General features: G+C 40.2%; 1 protein-coding gene across 2 annotated transcripts in view; it reads left to right on the top strand.

Annotated features, from left to right (window-relative positions):
- TMEM87A (transmembrane protein 87A) overlaps positions 1-14,267 on the top strand; it is a 140,156-nt gene that overhangs the window by 61,243 nt on the left and 64,646 nt on the right. The window contains exons 12-13 of one of the 2 annotated variants that reach the window (XM_069208783.1): positions 562-630; positions 9,190-9,298. In XM_069208783.1, coding sequence (XP_069064884.1) covers positions 562-630; positions 9,190-9,298 — 178 coding nt within the window. Of the gene's footprint in view, positions 1-561; positions 635-9,189; positions 9,299-14,267 lie in introns of both variants that reach the window. The other variant, XM_069208782.1, reaches the window with a different exon arrangement.

Genomic DNA, 14,267 nt, shown 5'->3' with positions numbered 1-14,267 from the left:
AATGAAGCGATCCTGTTTGAACCTATCACATCAGGAATTTTACATGGAGAAAACTGGCATCAGAATTGTTGATTTTTCAAATGTTTCCTATTCCAAAAACATACCTTGCAGGCAAATAAACTCCTTTCGCTTGAGGCTGGACATGTGGCCAATTGCTCTTCTTTCTGCAAACCATATACATTTACAAGATAAATATACCCCACATAGGTTTTACTCGTGTAACTCCTGCAAGTATTTGTAAACAAGCAAAAGTTATTAGGCTTGAACTTTAGTGCAAATTGTGTTCAGGAGTAAATTTCTCGTTTATATGCCTGTGAATTGGGCAGTGTGTATGTAGGTAAGTCACTGTTTCCAGTTCTGGGTTTAGAAAGGGATTAAAGTCCTAGTGAGTATTAAAAAAAAAAATGAAAAAAAAAAAGTGAAATGAAAAGAGGTAAGCATGAAGCTGTATAGTTGACCTGGCTACGGTGACATTGTCTGATGTGATCCTCTAGATAAATACATGGTTGAATGCATAGATTTGACACTTTGTCTCACTCTATTTTTCTTTCATGTTTCTAGGCACAGAGCGACCTTGCCTCCTTGGCTTTCATCCCCCTGACTTTCCTAGACACTGCACTGTGTTGGTGGATATCCTTCTTTACTAATGCAAAACTTTGGTGCTCTTGGGCTTTTTTGCTAATAGTTGTGACCTTTCTTCAGCTTCAGTTCTTGGTGGTGGGCTGTAATGCAATCGTGTTTCCCTGCTCTTCTAAATTGGTACTTGTCTTTAAATTGAAATTCACTAAGTTTTCTTCAGTGAAAGGTCTTGTGACTACAGTTACCACCTTCACGGTCACATTCAACTGCTTTTCCAAAGGTACAAGAGAACAGACGTTTAATTTGCAACCTCATCCTATGAAGACATTCCACTGAAATGTGCTGAAGATAGCTAGGACCATTGAGCAGCACACCCATGAGTGCTGTAACGTTAACACAGGAATGTCCAGTGTAGGGCTAGTAAGACGGGACCCTTGACACACTGAAACCTTGACAGATTTGAAGCACACCCCCCATATAAAATGGAAACTATTCACATTGTCAGTGGTTATCCTGAAATCTTTCATGGCTTTCCCCCTCCTGGATCTACATTGGACACCCAGGTCACACAAACTATGTAGTTACCCAGACTACAACTTTTGATTTTCTATGCTGCATGGGTTGACGTTTATCCATAATAGTCTGTTCAGAGACCTAGTTTTGAAAGCGAATCTGGATATAATTAGTATGACAAAAGCATCAAGGTCAGGTGGTGTCTCGGGATTGGCGATGCACCGCTGACTCATCACTGCACTCTTTTGTTAGCAGGGACCTATGGCTGTGTGAAATTAATGATTCCAATAAATGTTCCTATCTTATTGGTGGCCATACACTGGCAGTGCTTAATCTGAGCTGGTGGGCACCAGTGGGGATTAGCAAAACTCATTTTTGGAGGCAGGTGCATATTTTCTTTAATCCATCATTTCCCAAGAACAAGAGAGGGAAAACAAACAAAGGAGAAAAAGAAAGACAGAAAAACCATCACAAAGAGAGCAAGCAGAAACCTGCAAGATGAGCTAAAGGGAGTGTCAAATAGTTGACTAAAGAGGCATGAGGTCGATTCCAGATTATGAATCTTTGGTATTTGGCATGCCAACCACTTAATAGCACCAGCTATAGGCTTCTTTGCAGAGCTTTGGCCACCAACACTTATCTTTTCACAGGTTAGGCCTGCAAAACGAGCAAGGAGAGGAGAGGGGAGGAGAGGGGAGGGGAGGAGAGGGGAGGGGAGGGGAGGCCTGGAACAATGCCCAGACTGCTTTGCGTAACGGATGTGCTGTAACGGCTTGGGCAGCCGACTTTGGAGCTGGGGGAACCAGGTTCGAGTCTCGGCCCCAGCTCAACATCCTGTGATTCTGTGTAAATCATCTAATCCCCCTGTGCCTACAATTAAGCGCCTTGAGACCATCATGGGTGATTTGCCACTCTTTACTTATTATTTATTTATTTATTTGCATGTGAGGTGGGGCACACTGTGTTTTTAAGCGCCCAACATCTCCCAAGTGTGGAACTTGCCCGGGTGAAGACTGGGCCAAGACCGGGTCCGTCTTTGCTCGTCATTGCCCCCAAGAGCTTGCCTTGGCCACCTCTCTTGGCTGGAGGGCTAAGCCTCTCACGAGGATCACGTTTGATTGTGGAAGCATCTAAGACCCATCCTTTCTCATAGTCCCTAGAGTGGTACAGTATTAGCTGTCTACTCTTTAGCCGTGCTGTACTGTTTGCTGACAGGTGTGATGGGGAAGCAAAAAATAGCAGGGTTAACGGCAAAGGGACTACTGTAGCATAAGTCTCTGTGCTGGACACTTTAATGGCTATAGCAGTGGGGGATGATCTCTAAAGAAATTGACTTGGCAGAAAGATGACTGTCCCTTGACCAAGAGGATCTATTGACTACTTCCCTTCCTAATTCTCCCCCACATTTTACCAGCACCTCAAACAACTTGGGCCCATATGTACGAAACTTTGTTTTGCATTTCCTAAATAACGAATTCTAAGAAATCACTGTTTATGAAATGCAAAATGGAATGTACTACAATTGGGATTTCCTAATCGTAATTCCTATTGCATTACAATTGTTATAAGGAAACTGCTATTTAGGAAATGCAAAAGTAATTATACCTATGGGCCTACGGTCCCCCTCACATCAATAAAAAAAAAAAGAAAGTGGTGCGTGTGTGAGCTCTCCAATGCCTTCGGAGCAAGTGCACTCACATGGTACTGCAAAAAGTGTATTTTGGTTGCTTTTGCCCATTTTTCACATAGTTACCATCAAATTGAATTCAATGGAATAGCATTTCCTAAATGCCCATTTTGCACTTAGCAAATGCTTTGTACATTTGCTTAGGAACGCTCAAATAAAACAATCCTATTTGCGATCTCCCATTTTTATTAATCACAAAATGCAATTTCTATGGGGTAGAAATCGCAGTTTGCGACCTTGATTCTGCTTTTGTACATATGGAAACCCTATTTAGCATTTCCTAAAGTGCCAAAATCGTGATTGGTCCATTATGGAAAGCTATATGGCTTTGTACATATGGGCCTTAGTAACTACCTACACTGTATCAGCAGATGGAGAAACTGCCAGGAGAGCTGCAATTTCAAACCTGACCCCAACTCCTCAAATATCAGTGGAGTCCCTTCTTCCAAGAGGAATAGAGTAAGCACAATGGCTGCGATAAGGTCTGGCTCCGTAATATTCAAACAAAAATACTTGTTCCCGTAATTACCTTAAGCTTCAACAGTATACTGGCCATGAGGGGAAAAAAGGCAGAAATCAAAAACCCCAATTGGGACCTGCTACTTGTAAAAACAAAAGCCCTCTCTGACAGTTGCGTTATCCTGCTGATGGAGAAAATTGCTACTCTGCAGAACGCAATCCCAAATTAAACTATTTGCAATTATGTGGCCTCCAGAGCGGAAGAGGTGGAGGCAACAAATATTGCCACATTAACAGCAGATCGTGTCAGGGCACATGCCGAGGGGGTCAGCATTCACAAATTGGCTATTTCATATATTGTTTCAGTCAGCAGAACCCAACCTACTGAGGGTGGGGAAAAGCATACATGAGAATGTGCGGCCTAGGAATACTTCCCCCTAAAATCGAACAAAGCAGGTTGCCCGGCACAGTGATGTCAATATTTGTCCCCATCTTCATCTTCCACCTGATCGTTGCCCTTATGTAGCAGTACTGAAGGACAAGGTGGAATCTGATGAAGAACATAAAAACAAGGAGTGTTATTGGCTAAGTAGAAATGAAATTCTGATTTCAGCATCTCAGATTATAAGGATGTTCTCCTTGTCCGGAGAGTTGACTGGATTGGACCCTAACTAAACATTCTAAAGGGGACTGTGTGATCATTGACTGCAGGAGTCAGAAACAATCAGTTTGGTTAATTTTGCATAGCGACTGAAACACCCACTGAAGTCTTTGAGCAATTGAATTACCATTTTGCCATTGGACTACTTTTATAGATATCCCTCATGCAAAATGGGTCGATAGGCCCCCTAGGTGTCCTGAACCATTCAACCATCCATGTATTTCTATAACCAATTGATTTACCCCTCTAATGGGCCTAGAGGACATAGATTGACTGCTTAATGATTGTTCCTTGCATGCACGAGTAGTTAGCCCAGCCAAGGAAGACAATAACCAGGAAGTTATGGTAAAGAGGGAATTTTTCCCTGAGGTTTTAAGAACTAAGGACTCACCGTCTCATTTGATATGCTTGTTTATCGTTGCCATAAGCATTATCTGGTCCTTAATGTGTTAACTACATTAAAAACCTTGATGTTGTAATGTTACATGAAACTTTGTATTTGCCGTACATTGTCTGGACTGGGACTGAAACTTCTCTATACCTGCCACTCGTTCTGCTGGGGCATAACCTGTAGGGGTATAGTTACCATGGTCCAAAATTCAAAGCTGTTCAAGGTCATTCAAATCCTTTGCTATCACCCTGGAATCCATATATTTTGGATACTTCTTATGGTAATATTGAATTCCTTTCTTATACGTTTTTTTTTAATTGTGTAGTGGAATTGGGTTGTCAAATCCGTGTTTTGTTTTATGCTTTGGAAACATTAAGAAATAGGGGAGAATGTATTCTGAGTTTATTTCTGACCACTTCAGTGTGAAGTTAGGTAACAATGTATCCTGGCATTCGATAATACTGTGTATGGGCTGAGGGCAGTTCAGAGGCACCAGGATTTGCTATGTAATCTACCTTCTTTTGATCTCCACAACATGGCTAAAATCATGGGAGGCCCTTTAACAAAAAGATCTACTTTTGTAGGCTGGGGACACAGTACCATCATTGCTTACATACTCATTCATAAGAGTATAGTTGAGTATGTCAATGCGAGGGGGGTACTACTGATAGTGACCAAAATCCCTGCGAAGTAGCACTTTGTCATAGCCACAGGGACTAGACCGTCATAGCTAAAGCAAGGTTAGAGTTTAAAATGGCCCTAAAAAAGTAAGGCATTCAAGAAAGACGTTTGGGCAAACCTCATAAGAACCTGCAAAGAAAAGGACACACAGGGTTTTTGCAATATTGAGAATGGGCACATGTCAGTGACCATTAGAAGGTGAGTTGGGGCTAATATCAGTGCAGACTAACCACTTCAAACCCTTGTATTCTTTTGTGAATGCCAGCAGTGGATATGTTGGAGGACCTTAACGCCCTCCCCCCAGCTTTCTGTTTCAACGGATCTTCATAGGGAAAACTTTGCTCTTTGGGACTTTGTAAGATCCCTGCCTCTTGGCAGACCGCCATTATAGTACCAATTTTTAAGAAAGGTACTAGGCAGGATCCTTGTTGCTATTGACCGATATCATTGTTAAACCCCGTGGTTAGATAGTAGGATGCATTATCCTGTAGAGGACTGAGACTTGGGCCCATCAGTCTGGTGTCCTCTGTAAGGTGCAAAAAGTGTTCCCTGTTTCTTGCATTTATGGACTAGCATATTGCTTTTGATTGTGTGAATTGTTCCAAATTATGGCGCATTCTACAGAGATAGGTTTGCCCCTGTCTTTGATTGATTTTTATATGTGCATTGCACTGTGGGTTATCAGTGATGGTTAGGTATGGCACTGAGGAGGAGTGCATATGTGGGCTGTCTTGAGGTGTGCTCCAGGGCTCTGTCTTGGCATCAATCCTGTTTCTCCTACACATGAACCATCTGAATGCCTTTCTTACAACACAGGGGAAAGATCTAACTAAAGTGAATTCCACATTAGTTCTAACTTTGCTTTATGCTGATTATGCTGCCCTGCTTTAAAACACGCCCATTTGTTTACGTGGTCTCATTTAGAATTTTGTTTGTTTGTTATATAGATAACCTCGACCTTGAAACTAGTGCAGTTAAAACCCATCACACGGTGTGTGGCCCACAAAGTTGCAAAGTCAGGCCAATTTCTATTAAGGGTACAAATAGCTCATAGTTGAGTGACTTTCCCTACCTTTGATTCCTGTAGGAGCTGTCTGCGCTGCCTCTCAAATCGTTTTCTTAACCATGCATTTGTGTCTCTATTTGAATTGTCCCTAAACCTGGGTAGCAAACCTGTATCGCCTTTGCTAGAAATTTATAAGCTGAAATGTCTGCCTGTGGGAGAACTGCTACTGGGTTAGATCCGGACAGTTCCCATTATTTTTTAACATAAGGCGTTGTGTTTAGCCTATGTGGAAGACAACATGCTCACCCCACTCGTTTTTTGGATTGCCCTAAGGGAAAATCAAAAAGAGTAATTTAGTCATGAAGTTATGTTTGTTTGCCTTGCCTGTGATTTCAGACTTAGGATTCAATGTTTAAGTTATGTAAAGAACAGAGGAACCACTAGGCAGACCCAATTCATTTACATCACCCCAGACCCTTGTTAAAGTAGAAGGCATTAAAGTGAAGGATTTTTTTATGAGGCTTGCAGCTGTCAATAGAGAGCATAGTGAGTTGGCTAAGCCAGCACTGAGAAATCTAGCTGTCTTTAAAACTGGCACTACTACTGAACCATATCTTTCTGTAGTGAAAAAGACTGGGAAAGGACACTTTTGACCAACTTCTGCCTTGGCACAGTTAACAGCAATTTTTGTTCCCTTTTGGTACAATTGGACTCAGTCTATTTTGCTTTGCCTACGTCATGAATCCTCTCCCCTAATGTTGGTCAATTTTTTATTTTTTTTGTAAATTGTATCAACTTTTTAGATGTAAATACTTAGATCTGCTTCTTAAAACTTATGGTTTTTAACAATATTAAGTTGCATTTTATTTTCTTTGTATGCGGTCTAACACACTCTTGTGTTATTCCATGGGGCGATTCCTTGAAAATGCCATATGCTGGTGTAATGCTATCTATTTTTAGTTCCTGCTTAGGTATTAGTGCATGTTATACCTCTCTCTGTAAATTGTGTTAACTTATTAGCATGCAAGGCTGATGAAATAATTGTAGGGGAGTGATTTTATAGTATGTGTTTTTATCCTGGCAAACATTTTACGTAATTTTGGGCTTTTTAGCTAGTTAGCATGTAAGGCAGGTTTATAATTGGAAGATTGATCTTATGGTTTGTTTTTTGTCTGCTAACCTTTTTATGTAAGTATTGACCTTTTTGATGTGATTTATATTTTTGGAATCCTATAAAGATATTAAATAATCAACCAATCACTGACACTGGCTGGAAATTTGCAGACATTCATACTGCATTGATTTGATATTAAAACCCACAGAAATCTGATATTGAATTTACAGACAGCATATTTTCTTAGTGATGGATTTTTGTAATCAGTATACTCCCTGTTCTTTCTTTTCACTAACTCAGCGGAACTGCTTATAATGGATAATGCCCATGTATTTCATCATACAGTTGGTCCAACATATTTTCAACCAACCTCGCCAGTTTCCATTCCTCCAGCAGCTGCTATAACCTGGCCTTATAACATTCGCGGACGGTCATTGTCTTTCCCTGGCATCATTATCCACTTGGTTCCTTTTTTTGTAAACGTTTTCTTGCAATAGCCTCTCTTGCCGTCTATTCAGCTGAAAAAAAAACAATATACATGCGTTTCTTTTTATTTTTTTTGTTTGTTTTACCAGTAGCTATCCGATTCACCAGTTAGCCCAGTTTGAAGCCAATTACGATTTGCAAACGTTATTTCTTTCTCTGCCACCTATCTGAGGAACAGTGGTATGATGATCTTCTTCCCAATTTGCACAAGTTCCTTTGCAGAAGGGCACATCTTTTACTATAATGCTTAATTCCACTGTTCTTTCCTTTTGCAAATTGCAGTAAATAATAGGTATTACCAGAACCCATGTCACAGAACTTAACTTAGCAATCTCAGAAGAATGAAAGTTTGAGTTGTCCTTAGGGGCAATCAAGCTCTTGACCCAATCATCTCATAGGTATCATTAGACGGCTCCTAACATACTAAGCCATCATAGTGATACATAACAAAGGCATCTTTCCTATTCAACGGGAGACCATTCATCTCTCAGTCCGTTGGCAGAGAGCGAGAGGAAGCTTGGTCATGGTTTTGCATTCCATTGTTGAAATTCGTCAGGGATTTTAAGAAGGGCAATTCTGTGGTCAAAAATGTATGAAGTTACTCAGTAGGACTAGATCGCTCGGCCATAAAACTTTAAATGTATTCTTATTGTTGTGACCATCAGTTTTGGTATGTATGGTGCAGAGCTTGGATTCCTGTGATGTATTTGAGCCTCAACCAAATCCCCCAGAAAGGTTGACCATGCTACAGCCTAATATCTTCCTCAAGGTTCTCGTACTGTCTCAGTAAATGCTAATTATTGTATTTGTTTGTCTATGATGGATGGTACAAAAAGGAAGTCTACAGAAAAACCTCAAGTGCTATATACAGATTCTAAATAAAACAAGAAGCATGTGAAACCACACAATCATCCATCTCCTAGATAATGGTCTTCTCTTCTCATGGAGGCCTAAACTTCAGGAATGATGCAGAAGAAAATCCTGGTATCAGGAAATGAGATACCACTCAAAATGCCAGTACAAACATACATTTGACACAGCTTATCTTCCTGAGTCTAACTCATGTAATGATGCAGTATAATTAATGCTAGCTTCTAGGTTTTCATTGAGTGCTAGAACCATGACCCACCTAGGCAGGTACAAGATACCAAAGAGCCTACTTTCCATCTGCATTATGAACAACCTCTGAGACTATGCTTTAAGCAAAAGTCTCTACTCCATTGACGTTACTTTTAGGAGGTTTCGGGTTCTACTTGATAAGCCACTATGACTTTCCAGCCACAGTACTTGTAAATGAAACACTACCACACTTGATTTCCACTGCAAGATGTGATCCTGAAATGATTGCCAAATTCCAGTGTTAGAATTTTTGTCTGCACACAGAAATTGAAATTGCTGTTTGCTATATCATCCACAGTACTTTGAGAATCCTTTCCCGGGCTGAACATAATCCACAACATTTTAGCCTCTGTTTTAGTTTGTGTGTCTTGATGCCTTCTCTTTTGCACACCACCTGCTGTTTTCGCATAAGAGTGGTACTTCTATAATGGGAAAGGGTTGCATTAGAAAAATTGGTATCTTTGGCTTTCTTGATTTCCTTAATCTGCTGCACATATTCATCAGCTTGACTCAAACCATGAAGCAGCTGAAACTGCGACGGAATGTCGTCAAACTCTCCCTGTACCGGCACTTCACCAACACACTAATTTTGGCAGTTGCAGGTAAGCTGTCAGTTCAAGTTATCACTGAAGTTGTACTTTTTCGTTTTTAAAGATTATTGGGTAGTTAATAAAACCTACGTGTCAAATAAAGTTATTTTATACAACAAAAAACATTAAACAAGAGTTACTACATTTGCTAGTCATTTCCTTCTTAAACGTTTACTTCATATATCCTCTTTCTTTTTGGTTAATTTCTTTTGAGGCTATATTGCAGCTGTTAGATGCAATTCAACATCTTCATTGCATTTTCTTAAAGTGTTTTCTGTAAACAGTTGCAGTAAGTACATTATTTTCTTTCGGAATGATCCCTTGCAACTGCATAAAATATGTTTTATTGATTCATACTTGCAGTCACCTAGTCTAAGTTTTTTCCACTATGGTTTTGAAATGCTTACCAACCATTCCTCAATCCATAATTACCAAAAATGTTGGACATGCCTTTGAATAATGTTGGCTGGTTTGGGCATTTCAGTACCACAGATATTTACTTTTGATTGCATACCGGTTTATAAAATTATAAAACCAAGTAGATTGCTTTTTGTGAGAATTCAGACTAATCCAAAAGTCATGAATTATTTTTAATTGAGTTCTGACAAGCTGTATAAAGATTATGTAAGAGACTATGTTCCACTTATCCTCATTCCCCCAAAATCACCTAATCATTGTTTTTTATGCCATTGGCCTTTGGATTTGACAGTTACCTTTCTTTCCAGCAAACATATGCAATTGCACTGATTTCAGTGAGCCATGATGGGTGTTGCTAATCCAATTACAAAGCCTCATAAAGATTGCCTTTGAGGCCATGTCTTGTCCTACTGGACTAATGCCTATCCCACATCTAATTCTGATTTATGCTAGTTGGCTGGTTAAATACTTTCCTATAGGCAGAGTATTGAATTAGGTTGAGGCCCTCATTGGAAAAGGTCCTTGATTATAAATCAGTGAAGAAAGTGTGCTAGAAAAACCTTGAGTCCCATGGAGGGAGCAGTTTTGCAATGAATCAAACATGACCGGGCACTTCTTTAGTTTTTTCCTTCTTTTTTACAGTGGTCAGTTGGTAATAAGGGGCTGCCTGTATCTTCTATCCATACTCCAGATAATTGTAAACCGGGGTATTTGCCAGGGTTTTGTCACCCACGTACCATTTATGTTCTTTTTCTCCATCTACCACATATCTGTTATATATTTATTTGCCACCAGCTGATTGGTTTTGTTATACGTCGCTGAGGTTTCAAAGATCGAAGAAGGCAGATGCTTGTTCTTCCCATTATCAGAATAGTATCAGCATACTGCAATACTTGCAGATGTTTTGACTCAAGTGTCATTTATTATGATGTACATATGTATAGGCTCTTCTCCAAGTCCGCTGTATGTGGGCTAAACAAAAGTATACAAACTAATCCTGGTCACGGTCTTATCGCTGTTTAGGCAGAGACCATTGAGATTCAATTACTGTTAGACAAAGAAGAGGCAGTCAGTAAGCGATTCCAGTTGGAGTTGAGTTATTTCTTTCAAGAGATATATATATATATATATACAGGGAGTGCAGAATTATTAGGCAAGTTGTATTTTTGAGGATTAATTTTATTATTGAACAACAACCATGTTCTCAATGAACCCAAAAAACTCATTAATATCAAAGCTGAATATTTTTGGAAGTAGTTTTTAGTTTGTTTTTAGTTTTAGCTATGTTAGGGGGATATCTGTGTGTGCAGGTGACTATTTCTGTGCATAATTATTAGGCAACTTAACAAAAAAACAAATATATACCCATTTCAATTATTTATTATTACCAGTGAAACCAATATAACATCTCAACATTCACAAATATACATTTCGGACATTCAAAAACAAAACAAAAACAAATCAGTGACCAATATAGCCACCTTTCTTTGCAAGGACACTCAAAAGCCTGCCATCCATGGATTCTGTCAGTGTTTTGATCTGTTCACCATCAACATTGCGTGCAGCAGCAACCACAGCCTCCCAGACACTGTTCAGAGAGGTGTACTGTTTTCCCTCCTTGTAAATCTCACATTTGATGATGGACCACAGGTTCTCAATGGGGTTCAGATCAGGTGATCAAGGAGGCCATGTCATTAGATTTCCTTCTTTTATACCCTTTCTTGCCAGCCACGCTGTGGAGTACTTGGACGCGTGTGATTGAGCATTGTCCTGCATGAAAATCATGTTTTTCTTGAAGGATGCAGACTTCTTCCTGTACCACTGCTTGAAGAAGGTGTCTTCCAGGAACTGGCAGTAGGACTGGGAGTTGAGCTTGACTCCATCCTCAACCCGAAAAGGCCCCACAAGCTCATCTTTGATGATACCAGCCCAAACCAGTACTCCACCTCCACCTTGCTGGCGTCTGAGTTGGACTGGAGCTCTCTGCCCTTTACCAATCCAGCCACGGGCCCATCCATCTGGCCCATCAAGACTCACTCTCATTTCATCAGTCCATAAAACCTAGAAAAATCAGTCTTGAGATATTTCTTGGCCCAATCTTGACGTTTCAGCTTGTGTGTCTTGTTCAGTGGTGGTCGTCTTTCAGCCTTTCTTACCTTGGCCATGTCTCTGAGTATTGCACACCTTGTGCTTTTGGGCACTCCAGTGATGTTGCAGCTCTGAAATATGGCCAAACTGGTGGCAAGTGGCATCGTGGCAGCTGCACGCTTGACTTTTCTCAGTTCATGGGCAGTTATTTTGCGCCTTGGTTTTTCCACACGCTTCTTGCGACCCTGTTGACTATTTTGAATGAAACGATTCATTGTTCGATGATCACGCTTCAGAAGCTTTGCAATTTTAAGAGTGCTGCATCCCTCTGCAAGATATCTCACTATTTTTGACTTTTCTGAGCCTGTCAAGTCCTTCTTTTGACCCATTTTGCCAAAGGAAAGGAAGTTGCCTAATAATTATGCACACCTGATATAGGGTGTTGATGTCATTAGACCACACCCCTTCTCATTACAGAGATGCACATCACCTAATATGCTTAATTGGTAGTAGGCTTTCGAGCCTATACAGCTTGGAGTAAGACCACATGCATAAAGAGGATGATGTGGTCAAAATACTCATTTGCCTAATAATTCTGCACTCCCTGTGTGTGTGTGTATATATATATATATATATATATATATATATATATATATATATGAGACAGACGGACGCTATTGGGTGTAGCTGGCATCATAAAGATTGGCCATGCCACTGTGTACAACAATGCTTACTACGCTCCAGTACTCCAGTACACCCAACCTCCATAAGATTCGTTCAAGTAGTTCTGTATGGTACACACCCATCTATGACCACCCTATTTTAAAGTACTCTAGCAACATTTTGCCATGTAGAATGTCTAATCCAGTCTCCAAATGATTTTTGGAGCATTGAGGGTTTGAAAAAATATATGCAGTCTTTTAGGTAGATGTTATCCTTTCCTAACTGTCCATCTATCATGCCCTGAATAGGTTCTCACCTTGGATTTACTCCCACACCATATAAAATGCTCTGATATGGGAGCTCCGTGCAGCATTACACAGGGCATGGACAGCAACTTGTGTTTCTTTTTATGAGGTGGCGTGGAGGATGTTTGGAGTGAGGAAGACTATAATCTGAAATGATGCTCAGTGTGACCAGCACTGAATCAAGGATTATGGGTTCCAGACAAAATGTCCTCTTGCTTTTATGGTGCTCCCTTTCCCCAGCAATAGGACCCTGATTGATGCCTTTAGTTACAATCTGTTCAACCGGGAAAAACATTAAGAATTTACATACAGCAAGACAAAAGTAATATAGTAATCAATCACAAAAAGAACAAGCAATCCTTCCAGGCTAAATAATAAGATCAAATAATTAGCAAAGCATGGTGTATTCCAAGGACAAAAACAATCAAGACAATACAATATGTGATCAAAGTGATGGCGGAGTGCAAAGATGAATAAATATATATATATAATATACTATAATATAATACAAAGCAAAATGCCAGACACCCGTTCCTCAACTGATTACTGGATTCCACATTCAAAACTAAAATCTTTGTTATATATTAGTCCAGTATCCTATACGTATAATTCCAGGAAGGGTAAAAAGGTAAGTTGACGTTTCGACCCCCAAGTCAGGATGAATCCAACTGGGTCATCAGGACAGACAAAGTTAAGCACCAATCCAGACACAGTGACGACAACAAGTTCCTGATAGGAATTCCATACAAATTTTCTTCTAAATTAGGTGATGTACAACTATTCCAAGAATTCCTAAATATGTTGAAACACAGGTGCAGCGTACCAGTACCTTGTTCATTGTGCCTCAAAACAGGCCTGTCCAGTTGGGATTGAGGAAGACGTAAATTGATTTGACGGCGTTCTCATAGCACGGGACGCTGACGGGGAGGGGCTTTTGTTCCTCTTCCTCATTGCCAACTGGATGGCGGTTCCATTTTTTTGGGACTGGGAAACAGTTTACTGCTTTTACTGTTGAACCTCAACCCATCATTGATACTGACAAAGAAAAAAGACACGCTGCTCTGAACTGTTGCTCGATGGGGATGATATCCTCCTCGCTCTATAGACCCATATAATATCTATGTCTGCAGTTTCTAATTTCCAATTTCTCATTGTTCTCAGACTACAAGATCACCGGGTACAATAGTGAAGTCCTCCCGAACATCAGGTGCAACTCGAGGGCTAAGGTAGAGGGAATGGCATTTAAATGGATGACATCTATCTTGAAAGTATTCAGAATTTCTGCTTAATGATGGGTTGGGGGGACATGGTTGCAGACAGCCTATGTCCTCTAATAGTGAAAATGGGGAACAACGTTTCTAGTTGGTTCTCTTTACAGCTATCATTGTGGTGATGGCATCAAATTTAATTATTTGCTGGGTGTATTTGTGGGTTTCATCAGATGATGGACGCGTGAATAACAACAGTTGTATGGGTGAGCAGAGACCCATGTCATAAGGTTTCATATT

This window comes from Pleurodeles waltl, chromosome 9, assembly GCF_031143425.1.
Source record: "Pleurodeles waltl isolate 20211129_DDA chromosome 9, aPleWal1.hap1.20221129, whole genome shotgun sequence".
NCBI classification, from domain to species: domain Eukaryota; kingdom Metazoa; phylum Chordata; class Amphibia; order Caudata; family Salamandridae; genus Pleurodeles; species Pleurodeles waltl.
This window is presented reverse-complemented; position numbering and strand designations above follow the sequence as displayed.